Source organism: Taurulus bubalis, assembly GCF_910589615.1.
Source record: "Taurulus bubalis genome assembly, chromosome: 4".
In the NCBI taxonomy this organism is placed as follows: Eukaryota; Metazoa; Chordata; class Actinopteri; order Perciformes; family Cottidae; genus Taurulus; species Taurulus bubalis.
The window spans coordinates 7223351-7241385 of record NC_136592.1 but is presented as its reverse complement, the minus strand read 5'-3'; the positions used below and the strand labels follow the sequence as shown (position 1 = coordinate 7241385).

The 18035-nt window shown below is 42.8% G+C and overlaps 1 protein-coding gene across 1 annotated transcript in view; it reads left to right on the top strand.

Annotated features, from left to right (window-relative positions):
* LOC306735229 (neural-cadherin) overlaps positions 1-18035 on the top strand; it is a gene marked incomplete at both ends in the record, with an annotated part of 289025 nt that overhangs the window by 130302 nt on the left and 140688 nt on the right. The window contains 8 exons of the mRNA XM_079216680.1: positions 702-874; positions 4986-5154; positions 6220-6390; positions 6784-6956; positions 8223-8390; positions 11609-11858; positions 14439-14566; positions 14858-15044. Of these exons, the coding sequence (XP_079072806.1) occupies positions 702-874; positions 4986-5154; positions 6220-6390; positions 6784-6956; positions 8223-8390; positions 11609-11858; positions 14439-14566; positions 14858-15044 (1419 nt within the window). The remainder of the gene's footprint in view (positions 1-701; positions 875-4985; positions 5155-6219; positions 6391-6783; positions 6957-8222; positions 8391-11608; positions 11859-14438; positions 14567-14857; positions 15045-18035) is intronic.

The window sequence follows — 18035 nt, the reverse complement described above, 5'->3', positions numbered from 1 at the left end:
AAATTAGACCAAACGGGTGAAACACTGTTATGATCTTCATGTGTGGTGTCAGCATATAGTTTACTTGAGCTATCGACACTGTAATCATGTTTGAAACTGAAACTCTTACCAGATATTGTACAGTTGACCTCAACATTTTGGGAAAAACTTGATGAAAGACCTAACCAACAGTCTAGGACATGAATAACCCTTAGACATGATTTTGACCTGGCAATCTTCTGATTGATCAACTACCCAGATTATAAAATGTCTCCATTCCCAAAACTGCTAAAGCATTTGTCTTACCTTTGGAACTTTGAAATGCTTTTGCAAATTTGTCTCCTTAAAATCTAGAAAAGGAAACATACACAAACACCTTGCTGACAGCTTCTGCTCATCTCAAACTTAAACTTTTAAATCATTTGTACTTTATATATTAATCTATGGATTTATTCTCTTTTTTGTATGTATTCTTTTATTTTAAAAATAAGAAAGCCTCCTGTGGACAGGTGTTGTAAATTAGCGTTTCGCTGCAAACACTCGACACAGTGCATCTAGTTCTTGAGCGTAGATGTATGTTACAATTCTAATGCCACTGTGATGTCCATATCAAATAAAGTCAAGTCAAGTTAAAAGACAGGCACATGGACTGCAAATCCCATGGTGAACAGCTGACTGAGTGTGTGTGTGTGTGTGTGTGTTCTCCTCACGTCTGCTTGCAGGTTTGATCCGTCTGCGCTCCAGCCCGCCCCCTCACCTCCAGGGCGTGGAATACGTCCTCAACGTAACAGCGGCGGACGACAACGCCTCAGGCGGCCCTCAGGCCCTGTCGTCCACAGCTCAGGTCATAGTGGGCGTGGACGACGTGAACAACAACAAGCCCGTCTTTGAGAAGGTAAGGCGAGCAACGGCGTAGTTGCATCATTAAATCTCGTTCTGTTTTGCTCGTTATTTACTCGTGTTTGAAGCAGTGTTGCAAGTGTCTGCTCTCTTGGTTGCCATGCCATGTATTGCTCTGCGTTATGTTCTCCTTAATGCATCTCAATGACTTCTCACTCCGCCCTCTGTACTAGTTCTATGTTTCCTGTCTCTATCTCTCCCATGTAACTCTCCCCCATCACTCTTGTGACTCCCTCTCTTTGTCTGTCTGCGTTCTCTATTTATTAGCCTCTATCTCGTCTCTCTGGAGGAGCGATTAGCCGGCTTGACCCTCGTCTCTCTGCTACATCATCTCGGCCTTTTAATTAAAGCTTTGAGGGATGTGGGAGAAATCCCCGGCCGATCCACTCTGGAAGCGCTACATCTTCACCCTTTTTTTCATGTCTCCATTTTAAATGAGGTGACTTTTCAAGCCCCCTGTGGTAGCGCAAGCCAAGACTAGGAGTGCCAGGTTTGCCGAGTAAACCCCTAGCGCTGACTCTCCCCCAGTCTCTCTCAGGATCTCCTGCTGGCATCATACTCCTAGTCTGTGATTCATTCGTTTCCTTTCCGTGGGCAGGATGCTGATTCTAACGGACAAAGAAACCCTGAATACAAAAAAACATAACTGAAGAAGAAAAAAAACAAATGAAGCACGTTAAAAAAAATAAGAAAGAAAAAACAACACTGCAGGAGATAGAAGAGAAAACTCTGGACAAACACCGGCTGTTTATTTATGTCTTTGGTCATTAACGGACAAAGGAACTGAGGGGAAAAAGGCCGTTCTGGAACAGGAAATTGAGAAGATTCGCAGTGTTGGTTTCTCAGTTAGTAGAGACATCTGATGTAAGATGGTGTTTCCTCTGTCGCTGGCAGCCAGCAGCAGTACATTGAAGCAGTAAGGCCCTTAATCTTGTTTTGATACCCAATCTTATATAACGGACTATAGTCTCTCTGGAACTCAGAGCAGGATCAGTGGACAAAACCAAAGGGGGCAAAAGGCGCACACTAAGATGTGGGAATACAAGGAGGCAAGAATGTCTATAGCCAGATCCTGCATTTTACCCGCGGCCCAGACTACAGACATGTATTAACCTCCAATACCCTTGTGGGCTCACAGGGATATTGGTGCCTCATATGAGTTTTTTGTCCAGACGGTGCTAATCCACAGTGAATATCAAAGCCTTCATCAGGGTCAGTGTTTCAGTCACACACGGCCAACTTCTAAGTTTTTAGTGCTACAGCAGTCCTTGGCCTCATGTTCCCTTCGATAAAAAACAATCACAATGGGTTATATGCTTTGAGGCTCCAAAATCTAAATTAGGGCAAAACAGAGCTGCTATCAAATTGGTTGGTACCCTGATGTATTTAAATCGGTATTGGAACATAACAAAGTTGGAGCGCAAACTCCTTCACTCCTGTGAATCAAAATCATTTCAACTTCCTGAATCTACGATCTCTTCATTCGGTCACAGGTGAGGGTAGGAACTTAGATCGTCTGGTCAATCCAGAGCTTTTCCCTGAAACTCAGGTCCTTCTTTGGCGCCACGGTCTGGGACAACGTCGACATTGCTGAGGACTACGCAACCTCACTCAGGAGCACGACCCCAAGAAACTCAAACTCCAGCGAAGAATATGGTGTTCGACTTGAAGGCGCCGACTGTCGTCCCAACTGCTACGCAGCTGCAAACCATCCGAGCGTACGCTGAAGGTCACGGTCTGATGGAGCCAGCCAAAAGCACATCATCTGCAAAAAGCAGAGATGCAATCTTAAGTTCAGCAAACCAGACACGGCTGTTCCCAGACATGCTGTCCATTCAAATCACAGAATTGGTGACCAGGCACAATAATCACGGCATCTCCTTGTGTTTAGACTTATTGTTGTGTTTGTTCGGATTGTGACCGGTCCACACACCTGAGCTCTTTTAACATTAACTGAGCATTTGTGAGCCATCTGATACATTGCATGAGTGAATGCCTGCATGCAAACCTGCTTATCTTCCTCCGTATTATGTTGCTTTAATGCTAAATGTGAAGCTCCGGAGGCAAAAGAAAGTCCAAAAGCTTCTGATGAATACAGATGGAAGGGTTGAAGGGGCGAAGAAAGGTAAAGCATTGTTCCATGAGAGAAGAATAGAGGACGGGGGAGAGGAGATGGGAAGAATGGGAAGAGGCAGGAAGTGAGGGAAAATAAAAAAGAGTGCCAGTGTCATTAGTTAGACGTCAAAGCAAGACATCAAGCAGCAGTACTGAGGGATTCCTTCCTTTCCACTCTCGGCACATGAGCGTCACCAATCCAGTGACACAAGGGAAAAAAGAGAACTAGAGAGCGAAAGATGAGAGACCAGAGAGAAAAGGGGGAGTGAGCAAAAACCCAGGCAGCGTGTAAATGAGGATAATGAAGCGCTCTGTGTGTCTTGACAAGTTCCGTGATTGACGAAATCTTTGAGAACCCAAACACGGAGCAGCTAGCTCGCAATTCACCAAGAACTGAAGGTGCCTAATGATTCTCTATGATGACTCAAATAATGAATGCAGTATCACCACATGGATTAGAGTTGTTGTTTTATGATCCAAATCTACAGAGTTGGACTTCCTTTGAATCACTCTTTTCTGGGGAATACCTTATTTTAAACACGACAGCCGATAGAAAAAGCTATGTTATGTGGTGCATATGTATAGCAGAACAACTCTTATCTTTTGAGAGAGAAATAACACACCAGTGATACGGAATCTGATTTCCAGCATACGCCCTTCCCAGTTTGAAACTTGTGAGGGGTTAAAGACTATAGGAGTGATTGGAATGTGTTGTTTTGGTTATTTTGAGGCAAGGAACGTTGTTCTTGGACTTTTAGTTGTATTGCTAGGGCTTCTGCACCAACTCTGTTTATAGTCTCTCTGCAATCTGATATTGGAATCCTTTCTGTCTGAGCCATTTGTCGAACCCATGCAAATTGTTTTGCTCCCGGAATTTGCACACTGCTTCATTCACACTTGTTATATTTTTTCAATTAAATATTTAACCATTCAGCTGAGCAGTGCACTGACAAGTAATTGGAAGAAACAGCTACAATTTAAATATTGACTGAGTTGACTGGGATAACAATATTTTGAAGGTCACACATGTTTTTAACTAGAACAATTGTATGGTGACAGTTACGAGGTGAGGTGAACACAATTTGGAAAAATAGCCGTCGTTTCAATACATATGGTTATCTTTAGTGAGCAAGCGAACAGCCACACAACCCCACGCGTGTACTCTCATGGGGTTTTTATCGCATAAAAAGGAAAATAATTTGATTTTGAAGAATTTGGGGTAAAGGTGACACAGCCGTTTAATGCATGCACTGCAGGTCAACCCTTTATAGCAGTAAATGTCCATGTGTTGCATTCAGTTTTTATTCTTAGCGCAATGTTGATATATTATGTCTGCGGAGCATCTGTTCACAGTCTTTTTGAAATATTGGGTTGTCTACTTTCTAAACTCCTGTTGTAGATATATGAGCAGTTTATTGTGCATTAAATTATTCAGTAAAATCACAAACATGGCACCGCAACAAAAGGTTTTACTCAGCTGACAGAAATCTACCTGCTTCGTGCCATATTTCTTTCTAACTGCAGCTATTTGCTGGTGTCTGCTGAAGGCTTACTGTGAAATGTGGCACCCATTTCCAATAAAAAAAACCCTGCTTGTTTTGGACAGAGCTAACAAAGCAGGTGCCGAAAGATCAGCCGATTTCATGTTCACCAAAGCACAAGGAGCACATCCACATACAGCTATTGAGCACCGTTGCCAATATCCTTCACTCCAATGGGTGCTGGGATAGACTTCAAGACCCCTGAACCCATCATCACTATCTAACTTACACAAGCAAATGTAGCAAATCAATGAATGGGAATGGTGCAGGACCCCGGCTTCCTACTTTCTTTCTCCATCAATATGTCCTTTCAAAATAAATAGGGTTCCACCTCCCACATGCTCTTGATTACAGTTTCGATAGAACAGAGCACTGATCCAAGTTTCTCCAGACTTTCATTGCTGTGATCTTCTCTTCCTCTTTCCTTCTCGCTGTCTTAATTCTCCTCAGTGTCAGCAGTACAGAGAGAGCACGTCGGTCCTGGAGAACCAGCCAGCGGGCTCGTTCGTTCTGCAGGTTCACGCCGTAGATGCTGACGAGGGCTCCAATGGCCGAGTCACATACGGCTTCATGCACAAAGACTCCACTGTGCCCGCATTCAGTATCCACCCAGACACTGGTACTACACACACACACACACACACACACACACACACACACACACACACACACACAGTGTCTTTGATGCATCAAATTCAAAATGTATCTGCTGTGTTTTTGCATTGGTGATGGAACATATTACATAGTGATCTGCTTGGAGATGTCTAAACCGTCATGTGGTGTCCCACATCTATACTTCTACTTGGTATAGAAGAAATTAACATAATTAACCAGGGAATTGGGTGTCTCTAAAAGTTTGTTATAAAACCCTGGAATATGATTGGGCATCGAGGCAGATGTATTGGTTACAACAACCCGAGGCCAAAAACTGCAGCAGGGAACCTGTGCCAAAGCAGGTTACCTTCATGTTGTGTTTGCAGTGAAGTTACGTGATCATGTCAAGGGGTTAGATGTAATGCCAACAAAAACAAAAAAAGACAGATTAGTGCCAAGCATTTACCTTTCACCTCAGAAGCAACATTATTTTTTAGAAGGGATGCACCAACTGACTTTTTCTGTCCTGCTACCGATACCTGGACTTTGAGTAACGACCAACACCGAGCACCAATCTGATAGCAGCGTTTGATGAATAAGCTGTACGCCTCACTGGACAACATCACGCTTGACTTAAACATGGCTTTCTTTACTTTGGAAAACAAAATGTAGAAGATGGATACATAGATATGAATTTAAAAAATGATTTTGTATTTTTGGAGATCAGTCCTATCCAATACCAGATTGGCCCTTTGTTACCGGTACTCGATCCCGCTGTTTGAGTCAGTAGCAGACCAATATCAGTACTGGTGGAGCAGCAATTTTTTGTGGAGCAGGAAATATTGTTAAGGCCTAAAATCATTTCTAAAATATAGAATGAATATATTTCTATTTAGATTTGATGATAATTACTTTGGTTTCTTTTCGTCTTCTGCTCTTCATCTGCTCTTCTGTCTTTAAAATGTAGCTTCAAGGCAAGCAGAGGAAATCATTTTTAGTATTAAACTGCAAATGCTCTAGGGACCCGAGACTAAGCGTCATTTGGTACGATTCAGCTGTCTGATCAAAGTCGTTATCTCTGTGTCTCCAGGAGTAATTGTGACAGCCAGAAAATTTGATCGTGAACGCCAACGGGAGTACGCAGTGACAGTGACTGCCACTGACCAGGCGGCCGACCCGCTGATTGGCATTTGTCAGCTCAACATCCTCATCCTGGACCAGAACGACAACAGTCCCAAGTTTGAGAACATCCGATATGAGTGTAAGTCCATATTAGTGTAAAAGTGTGATCCATGGTCACTGAGAGAGCTCAACCTACTGCAACTTGCAGTGAGAAAAAACACAAACAAGTGGACCAGAAACATGCAAAAGACAACACAAAATGATGAATGTGAACATTATCCAGCTACTATTAGTAATACAGGTTCGTTAGTTTGTTTTAGGGCTGGACACGTTTTTCGTTTCTTAATTGTCTCATGGTTTAGTTGTGCATAGCATCTTTTTCCCTCCTTAAATGCGAAGGCATATGTTTTTTAAGTCTAAAGATTTTACCTCTATTTGTTTTGCGTTTTCTGAATTTTCTGATGAATAAAGTATAGAAGGCCTCTCAGAACCACTGAGTCATAAATCACACCTCCTTTTTCTTCCCCAACAGACTTCCTTCGCGAGGACACAATGATCGGGACCAGCTTCTTGCGGGTGGCGGCTCATGACGATGACTTTGGCACCAACGCAGCCGTCACGTACTCCATGTCCAGCGAACAGCCGGAGTATCTCAGGGTCAACCCCCTGACGGGCTGGGTGTATGTCAACCAGCCCATTTCCCAGGTACACACTAAACCGTGTACAAACTGATGATGCCAAACCAAAGGGATAGTTTCAGCTTGCTATTTAAAAGCTTACATCGTAAAGTATGTTATGTGTTTCCACTATATCAGTTATATATAGCAACTGTATGAGCTAATGACATTCTAGCGATGCACTTTCAGAAGATTGCGGCTAAAACAACATGCCACTGCTCCAAGTACATGGCCAGATTAGCAAGTATATTTGCAGTCAAGTACTTTAATGCCGTGAATGAGGTGGCAGGAGTCCAGTGGCAAGTAGCAGACTGGCAGCCTGAATATGTGATAATGTCTTCATTGCCTCTTCTTTGGCATCGGAAGAAATAACATGCTGATACTTTCCTCATCTCGCTGCCTCTAACCCCTTGTTTCACCACAAGCGAGAAAAACAATCTAGGTGGGAACATGAACACAAGCAATAGAGTGAGATTGCCGCGTATTGTACGCAAAACAAGTCTGTGCCTCAGATGAGTGCCACAATGACCAAGCCCCCCCCCACCAACCCCCCAAAAGCAACAACTCGCCGTCTTCCAATGCCAAGAGGAATGAATGTCTGTATCCTCAGCACCTTACACCAACACAGGGCACCGTGCCAGTGTTTTGCACTAGAACTTTTCCACAAACAATGCAACGGCATGGAGTATATTACACAACACAAGCTGGCACTGCCTGTATTTTCACTTCAGCTTTTGCCGATGTGATAATCTTGGTTGTGTTAATTACTAAGTGGAAATATAGAATTTTAAAACAACAAAAAAAATCTTTAAAATGTGAAAAGCTGGCTTTATAAAAAGCAATTATTTCCCTGAAATACCTTTAAAGGGGCAGAATGTGCAAAGTATCGTCATCACATGTTGCATAAAGAGAAATGCCATGGACACAATTTGGGGGGGAAAAGTGAACTTGTTTCTTTTTGTTCTCCGACATGTTTAGCCACGTACATACTCTCAGTTAAGTTATTTTCTTTCGTGACTAAAACAGATGGTTTTCCCTGATTGCAGAGGCTCAAGCTAATTGTTCTTGTAAGGGTTACTAAACGCTGCTGCTCCCCAGTTGGCTGTGCAAATCCCTGCACAGGAGTGTAGAAAAACGGATCGCTCGCTGCAATCTGTGTGATCTCAATTCATAATGTTTATCAGTCTCTAAGGAAGCTATAATTATCACTGTGTCCCTGATCTGCAACACAATAACACACCATCATGTCATCATATCCCCTCTTCATCTGTGTGTGTTTTTTTGTAATCTACAGAGGACCTACATCACCAGGGAAATTGTGGCTACTGACGGTGGGAACAGGAGCAGTTCGGTGGAGCTGGCCGTCACCATTACCAACGTGAAGAACCAGCCTCCACAGTGGGACAAAGACAGCTACAGCGTGGTCATACCAGAAAACACCTTCCGAGACACAGCCACCGTGGTATGTTGGGGGGGCAGATGCACTTTAACAGTGAAGAAATAGTAAATAAATGAATAAAAAGTTCAGCAAAATGTTAAATGCAATAAAAAGTAAATATGTATGTATTAAAGTAGGGTAAAAGTCAAAGCAATACTAATAAAACAGAAATAGAATTATAGTGCCGCTACAGTGTTGTTCCAAATTCAATCATAGGAAGAACTATGCAGGAGATAAATTAATCACTCAAAGGCACAGGAAAAAAGACTAAACAGGCATCTATACACACAGGTGTAAGCATGCAGATATGCACTCCATTTTTTATACTTCAGTCAGGAACAGTCACATCATAGATTTAACCATTTATTGCAACAAATACAGTCATCCTCCTTGGATTAGCCAAAGAGCATGCAGAGCCAAAACAGGGAGCAGATGGCAGAAAGCCCCTGTGGTTATACACAAGTGGGCCCCAAGCAAGACATCGAATACCATTTTAACCTTTGCGCTATGCCTGTTGAACGAGAAAGTTGGAGGGGGCAAAGCTGCGGTGTGTATCAGCGTTGGTTTAGCAGGGATCAGTGAGGACCGCTAAACCAATAAATAGACCGCCTCGTGGTGATAATGGGCTGTGATTGGTGTGCGACTGATTAGAAACGATGACTCAATCAGCTGGCTGTCAGCCGATTACAGCTGGAGGCGTATGACTCCCGTGTCCTGCATGAACTACTACGCCTCATTTCCTGAAAAAGTCTCAATGGTGTTTTTTTTTTTTTTTTCTCGTAAGATTGGCCTCCTTCTATTTGGATGTCCAATCAGTGTTTACGATCAATGTAGTACATTCCTCAGTGCGAGCTTCACTGACCGAGAAAGCGGATTTATCATGCTTGCGGACATATGCCGGCAGTGCCTACATGTACCAGGGTGCATTGCGCGCAGACTACTGACTCCCAGCCAAAACTTATTGTAGCTTTAAGCACGTCTTTACCTCTGCAGGTAATGTTAAAAAGAACAAGGAAGCTCTGTTTTAGAGCGGAATCCAGAGCACGCCCCCTCTGGCTACCCAGAGAAGTCCAAGCCGAATAAGCCTGTAGTTCTTCTCCGCCTCCAATTATGTCACTGTCACATCAAATAACAGCGCTGATTGCAGGTGTAACTACGTCACGTGCAGCAGGAGAACTCAGCGTTCTCATTTAATACAGCACACGCTGGGGAATTGTTCCTTTCAATGGACTATGTTCACTGTAAACACTGATTGGACCATCCACATAAAAAGGGAGCTCATTTGATTTTAAATATCAAACATTCAGTACATCTAAGTCTGTAAGTTCTGTGACACATGTGCGGGACATCAGGGGAGCTACAAGTTTAGGAACCACACCCATAGAGAAAACTGCAGACATTCAGAAACGACCTCAATTCCATTGATAAATCTATTACCTTTGCAGTTATGATGTATCCTATCCAGTGAATTTGATTACTCATATTGCCCTTTCATGCCACTACGGTTTGAACCAATCCACAGAATTTTCCAAGGATCACTTGAAAGCAATTAAGTCCATTAAAGTTGCTGATGAATATTTCAAACCAAGAGATGGAAATGAAAAGACAGAGGAGAGTGCTTCAGACGAGAGTGCGCATGAGAACGTGTTACTGTGTGTGTGGGATGCGTTGATGGCGGCGAGGGGAAGGAGACAGAGCGCGGTCCCCACAGCACGCCGTATTAATCTAGACGGTAGCACAGTGTTGATTTGGCTTTTGTGCAATGCTGTAATGACTCTCAGCGGGTTGTTATGGCTCTACCATGGAAACTTGAGCTTTTTTTTATGGCCGAAATCAGCGCATGCACCAGTCGGACATGTTTGCCAGTTGTGCACGCCTGCCAGGGTGCCTCATTATTGGAACTGCTACACTTCGCAGGTGGAATGTATTCGCGGGTTGATTGTATACGGCCAGTTCACCCGTGAGCAAGCCGCACCACGTCAGAGATGGCATTTTTTTATTTTAATTGGGGTTTTTATAGCATCAGCTGTGAATGATCTCTCCTTAATTAGTTTATCGAGAATGCAGAATGAAGAACAAAATGTGTTTGCGTTTGATCCCAGCGGGGTTGTTGTCTAGTCCAACAGTTTAGGACTGACTGCCTTTTATTTTAGTGTTCATTATCGTGCCATAAAACATTTTTTTTTTTTACATTGGGTGTTTTCTGCCATTTGAAATGCACACTTCAATTAAAGCTCAGCAGCTGCTGTCCTTGCTTCTGTTCCTGTCCTGAGGATCATTGGCGGCATTCGGGATCTTTTTTTCCAGCTCTCCAAATTCATAATTGGAAAAATGTAAAACTGCTGTCAATTGCAATTTACTATTCATTTTAAATGTGGTTCTGTTGGTTATCTCCTCACTTCCACCAGAAAGTGATAATGCATGACTAAATATATTCCAAAAGTGAGAAAATGAGAACTACAAAAAGCCTTCCCCTTTGTACATGATCAAGTGTCCGTATGCTAGTGTCCGTATGCTAGTGTCCGTATGCTAGTGTCCGTATGCTAGTGTCCCTATGCTAGTGTCAGTATGCTAGTGTCAGTTTGCTAGTGTCCGTATGCTAGTGTCCTTATGCTAGTGTCCTTATGCTTGTGTCCGTATGCTATTGTCCGTATGCTAGTGTCCGTATGCTAGTGTCCTTATGCTAGTGTCCTTTTGCTAGTGTCCTTATGCTGGTGTCCTTATGCTGGTGTCCGTATGCTAGTGTTCGATCCACTAGCCCAGTGGTTCTCAACGGGTCTGGCTGTGGGCTGTTCTCTTTTATAGTCAATTCAATTGCCATTTTCGTGCGAGTCAATGCACATTTCGTGAATGGCACGACGTGAGAAAGTTTGCCTCATTCACGGATAATATTGTGAACCCAGACACAAGGGCATTCGATGTTCCAACATTTGTTGGACTTCCACAACAAGCACAAAGCAGAAATAGTGGTTATTTCTTCCTCTCTGGCGCGAATGATTACAAATAGTCTGGCGTGTAAACTCACGCAAGTAAAGCGAAATTTGCTTCACTTTTGGTGTGAATGCGTTTTGCAATTTTTTTGGGTGTGAAAGGGGGAGTGATAACATGTAGTGTTAAAGCCCTTTTGAGTGGCCAGAAGACTAGAAAAGCGCTACTCGTGTAGAGTCCATTTACCATAAAATAAGCGAGATATCATATCATATTGAAATGTGACCTTGAATCCCCCTTTTTGTTCCAAACAGACCATCAAAGCGACCTCCCCTCTCGGGGATCCCAGGGTGACTTACAACCTGGAGGACGGCATGGTCCCCGAGACCAACATGCCAGTTCGCTTCTACTTGACCCCCAACCGGGAGGACGGCTCCGCCTCCATCCTCGTGGCGGAGCCCCTGGACTACGAGACCACCAGGAACTTCATGCTGCGGGTTCGAGCTCAGAATGTCGCCGCTGTACCACTGGCGGCCTTCACCACGGTCTACATCAATGTCACGGGTGAGCCTCCATGATAACATTATGGTTATTTCATTAATATCTGTCAAATCAAACAAGTTCTCACCTTGACTGTACATTCTGAAGCTAAATAGTGTAATGTAATCAAGAGGATCTAGTCAATATACTCTTGTTAATATAGAGTTTAGGTGACAAAGACACACAAAAGTAAGGGAATCGTCGTTGTAAATATATTGGTTAATTGATACGAACAAGTATTTAATGTTTCACTAATGCAGTAAAAGGTTTTGTGATAAAGGTCACTGCTGCACACTGGGCTGCTCTATTGCGCGAACAGAAGACGAGTACCGTGTTTGACGGCTGAGCTACAGCTAATGGAAGAATTGAAAAGATTTCGTCATTTGATTCACAAGATGGGCTTAATGGATTCTTCAGAATATAAATAACAAAAACAAGAGCAGCGTGAATCCCCATGCTTATTCAAAGACTGAATGCAGGACCCTTTTAAGGTCTAGCAGTTCATATTTTACAAAAGTGCAATCCCAGCGCTTTCATTCATTTACAAACAAACTTCTATTTTTAACATATAGACAAGTTCAAACATATTTGTGCCGCTGTGTGTCAATTTACAGAAGAACTTTCTGTGGCTAATTTACACCGGTCGCACAACATGTAATCAGCAGGTTTGCTGCGCCTGATCATCACTCCGGTTAGAGACTGCAGATGGAACAGATACCTGCTGCCTTCTGATGGCTGTGAAAAGAGTCACCAGTGTAAAGGAAAGCATTTCCGTGTCATGGCAGACAGCTGGTACAAAACATTGCGTTATCATGTTGTAGAATGAAGACATTGTTGCTGTCGCAATAGTTAACTTCATTCTAATTCTTGACCATAAACCGCTAAGGATGTCTGGAGGGTGGAGAGTATGATGATCCTTTGAATCCACTCTTTCGCTTCCTACCCTTCACAATAAAAGCACAATGACAAATACAATGCATAGCAGTTTTCAGAAGGGAACTAAAATTCTCTCAAAGCATTTCACCAAAAGGAAACTCACTAAAATAGTTAACAGCAGCTTTGGTCATACAATATTCAGTTTGCTTCAGACAGAGACGCTGCTCGTGATCAATAGGTAGCCAAGCGAACCAATTCAAACCTTTTTTTTTTAAAGTGTCCCAAATTTGCAACGCTGTTCGATTGAATAGTTTGATGCAATATATTTGCAGCCACATTTCTTCATTTTTATGTTGCTTCTCCGGCGTGATCACTTGAAACTCTCACTTGTAACTCTCTTTCAGTGCATTCTCTGTTAGCTAGCCTTAACTCGACACCATCACTGCTAATTACGGGGGTGTTTGCGAGTCCCTGACCTTGCCCCTCAAAATAACTAGGCTTAACCCTCATGCCCCAGACTCCCCTGCATTTAATCATCTTGCAACATGCACACGCACACACACACACACACACACACACACACACACACACACACACACACACACACACACACCAGACACACACACACACACACACCCCACACAGAGCCTAACCCATCTCTTGCTCCTCTCTCTGTCCCTCTTCTACCTTCCCCTTCTCCCCCTTTTCTTTTTTGCCCGCCCCTCCTCTTGGTTATCTTTCTTAATAAGAAAGCTCTTTGACTCCTCCAGAGGCATTGCAACTGAGGCAGGTCTTTAATGGATTTAAGGCCCTATTTTTAATTCATTGATTAATATTATCATTTGCTCAGAAGACAGGAAAAGAGAAATGGCACATGAAGCAGCATTCAATTTAATGTGTTGCTCTATCAAAGTGATTTCTCTAATTCATTTGACCTAAAAGCCAATTTGGTGTCTGCATTTCAAGCTAACTTTTGCTGCCCGTCTCACTGGTCCATGGTACTATCTGCTTCATCTCTCTGAATAATGTAACTCTCGTTTCTCTCTTGTTGTGGCTAAAAGTAACTGATGTAAGCTGAGAGACATTTTGTGTCCATTATTGTGTTGGCATGCTTTGACCATCTTAAATATTTTAATCCCGGGATCCGTTGGTTTAGTTATCAGAGACGAGCTGACCAAACGTTAGCGGCGGCTCGGCTCACTGCCCTCCAGGATGCCCTTTGCCCGCCGAACCGCATCAGAGAAACAATCCCTTTCAACGCCTCCTGAGCAATGAACACTTGATGAATCCTGACCGGGACATTCTGACAGCATGACAGGAATGTTGTCAAAGACAACAACTCCCTCTTTACTTTACCAAGTCACCAAACTTCTTTTTGTGCCGTTGTTTTTGACAGAGAGAACATTGTGGGCTGACATTAATCAATAAGTCGACGCGGGAGCCACCATTGTGCTAATGCTGATCCCTTGCAATGTTCTTGTTTCCAGGATGTGTATGTCTCATAAAACAACATTTTACATGTTGAAAATTAGGATGAACTATCTATACAAATCTATGCAAATTGAACTGCAATAACCTTTAAATGAAATGCGTGAGCTATCAAATGGGGCTAATAAGAGCAAAAAGATTGCAGGGGACTCAATGTAATACATACAGTATCTTTGAGTATCCAAGATTTATCTATCTATCTGTAAAATAAAAGTTATGACTGTCCTCTTCCTTCTCCAGATGTAAATGACAACGTCCCATTTTTCACTTCCTCCATCTACGAGGCCTCGGTCACTGAAGGGGCCGAATCGGGAACTTTGGTTTTCCAGGTTTCAGCCAATGACCTCGACTTGGGTCTAAATGGCAAGGTGAGAACACACACACACACACACACACACACACACACACACACACACACACACACACACATAGCCTAAGCTTATGATGTGCTTAATAATGTTGCTGTTTCAGCATGATCAGTAGCAAGGGATGTGAAGAACTCTGCTCCCTTTGAATACATGCAATCATTTTCAGTCTCCCTCTGTTTTTGATTATCCAAAAGATGTTCTTCCTTGCTGTGTAAATTAGCTGTTGAACTGTGTTGTAGCACCTGGCCCTCTGTATAATTGAGTCTGCCTCAACCCCCCCACGCCGCTCAGATCTCCTACTCCCTGCTGGAGGATCGCAGTGGAGACCACCAGTACTTCCGTATCGACCCAGAGCTGGGATTCATCTACTCGAAGGCTGTGTTTGACCGCGAGACCAAGAGCAGCTACCTGTTGGAGGTTCAGTCTGTGGATGGCTGGGAGTCGGCACGGCCCGGCAAACATGGACAGCCCAACTCTGGTAAGTCCGACTGCCGCTGAACGGTTTGGCCGTTATTGTTACAGCCAAGAAGAGCAAGTGAAGTCGAACTGGTACTGTGTTATAGCTGTCAGGGATGAAGAGAAGCTGCAGTGCATAGCGGTGAAACTGTGAATGATGGCTTTAAAACATAGGAAACATTTAATAATTAAAATCCCCAACAGGTTGTTACCTGTACTGATGTGACAATATCTCACCAAAATGTCAGCCGTTCTTCTCTTCTGTGTTTGGGGATTTGCTCACATTTAGCCTGAGGAGCGTGAGTGAGGTCGGCCGCTGATAGGTGATAACTCTCGGCTTGCACATCGGCACATTCTGCCTCGTTCCAAAGGAATTGGAGGGGGTGGTCAAGTTCCTCCCACAATAGAAAAAATCCCTTTGCTTTCTGGACCAGGTTTTGTGCACATTGTCATGAAAGGAAAGGGCCTTCCGCAACCAGCAGCTACAGAGCTGGAAGAACACCATTGTCTAAAACGATCCCCGTATGCTGCAGCATGAAGATGTTCTCCTGAAAACAGCCCCAGACAATTATTGGCCCCGCACCAAAGAGTTGTCAAGGTGCCTTTCGGCAGGTAGTGTTCTCCTGACACAATTATGCCAAACCCAGCTTTACAATTAGTGAAGCACGATTCATCACTGCAGCCTCGACATTTGTTGTGTTCAACAGTTCGGTCGCGGCGAGCCTTCCACCTGTCCAACCGACGCTGCTCGGCGTCTCACATGCCTGCACTCGGGCTCGTGTGCCGCTGCTCAGCCAAGGAAATCCGTGTTGTGAGACTCCCCACAAACCACGCTTGTGCTAATGTTTCTTCTGGGGGCAGTTTGGAGCTCTAGCAGTGAGTGGCTCCAGTTCTGTAACCCTGCTAAGCTCTCATTGTTCCCTACTTGGGCCAATCTTGCAGAGAACATAGTATCCTTGGACTCTGCCATATTAAAAGTCAGTGAGCTCTTTAGTTCAACACAATATATAGAAAGCAAATGTTTGTAAATTCAGACTGCATAAGCTTGAATGTATGCACCTGCTAGCATTGAGCCCACTAATTTGAAGGGCTGTCCATCTATCATAATGTATCAAGTAATAATGCAGCCGTTTAAGTCAAGGCAATTTTTATTCAGTGAATGAAGCAATTATATTGAATGCAGTTTCTACCAATGCAGCTGCACATAAGGAAAAATACTCAAGCCGATTCCAAATACAAATAAACAATGATTACCAACTCAAATTCCCTTCTTTTTTTTAAAACCAATATTGGAATTTGGAGTTCTGTGTCTTCTTTATTATTCGCCACAAACAAGATGAATTGATGCACTCATTAGTATGAATAAGATAGCTTAATTTGACCATTGAAATTTAAAAAACTCCAATCAAGGTCAAATATGATAACTTGTGACTTCATTAACATGTAATATAATCATAATGCCATGGCATCTCTCTCTCTCTCTCTCTCTCTCTCTCTCTCTCTCTCTCTCTCTTTCTCTCGACCACACGTTAGCACTGAGCTGTTCCTCGACGAAGCTATGCTTTGATGTAACAAACAAGTGGATTGCATCAAAGCTGGCTTCTAATCTTGTTCCCATATGCTACATTAAGTGCAGGGCGGTGTTCTGACCTTGTGGTTGGTTAGATTGTGTTGGATTAGAACAAAATATATAAATAAGTCTTAGCTTTTGCGATTGGAAAATCACACTCTATTTCATCACAATTTCGGACGAATGCGATTCATCCTACCCGAGGTGAAACATCGGCAGACTTTTATATTACTTATGTGATGTTTTTTTCTGAGATACGATCAGCGGGAGCAGTTCAATTCAAACAAGAGTTAATTGTGCTGGTTATTGAATCTGTAGCTTTCATGTCAAACTTTTGATTATGTTGATATTAGATTTGTAATCCAGTTTATATAACGATGGTGGTTGCTGTTATACTGATCGAAAAAGAGGAGCACAAAAGGGGAAAGAGCCATAACAGCTGCTGTGTAGACTTCTTTTAAGGCTCTGAATCTTCAATAATCTCTGTTTTCTTTTTTTGTCTCTTTCCACACATCTGCTCATCTCTCCCTGCTGAATGACCAAAGGCCATTTTTCTCTTTCATTCGCTCTCTCTCTCTCTCTCTCTCTCTCTCTCTCGCTCGCTCCATCTTTCCATTTCGCTCTCATTTGCTGCCAGATGAAATGCATACATGCTCCAACGGTAGAATAGAGAGACACAGAGAAATGAACAGATGCTGTAGACAGATGGGTGGATGGAGAGAGGTGTTGAATAAACAGCAAGACAGCCAGGATATATTTTTAATAAATATGATCATAGATTATTAACTGATGCCCTCTCTAGGTTTGGCTCACTACGGCATTGGTGGCAATGTAAACAGAAGTTAAATATTAAGCAGAGCAGAGGCTGAGCGACTGCAGTGAAGCTGTGCAAGTTCTGTGTCATGAATATTGAATGAGGTTTGCATAATGACGGACCGGTGACAGGCAAATTGGCCAATTTAACACAGAACACACAGTTTTCAATCTCTGATTTTACGATTTTCACAGCGAAATCATTTCAGCGTGGTCGGAATGAATTTGACTCGTATGTTAAAACAGTAATGGAAACATCTCACCACATGTTGAACAGCTGCAGTTTCTAAAACTTTATCTTGAAAAAGGCTGGTGGACATACAAAAATAAATGCAAAAAAATCATTTAAATTAAATTTCAATCAGATTGTGTGTGGCATAGCAGTCTGGCATTTACTTTCCCAGTAAAACAAAGGAAGAATACTATCTCTTTAATCGCCAATGGAAGGGGGCGGGGGGTATTTTATTTCATCCAAAAATCATCAATACTCCATTTTAAAATGATATAATTGATGGTATCATGATATCATTATATATTGATGTGACGCTACTTAAATCACAGGTGTTTTTTTGGCCTTTTTGTTACGGACGATTGAATTCTACTCTCAAAGCTCTGATCTCCAATTAAGAA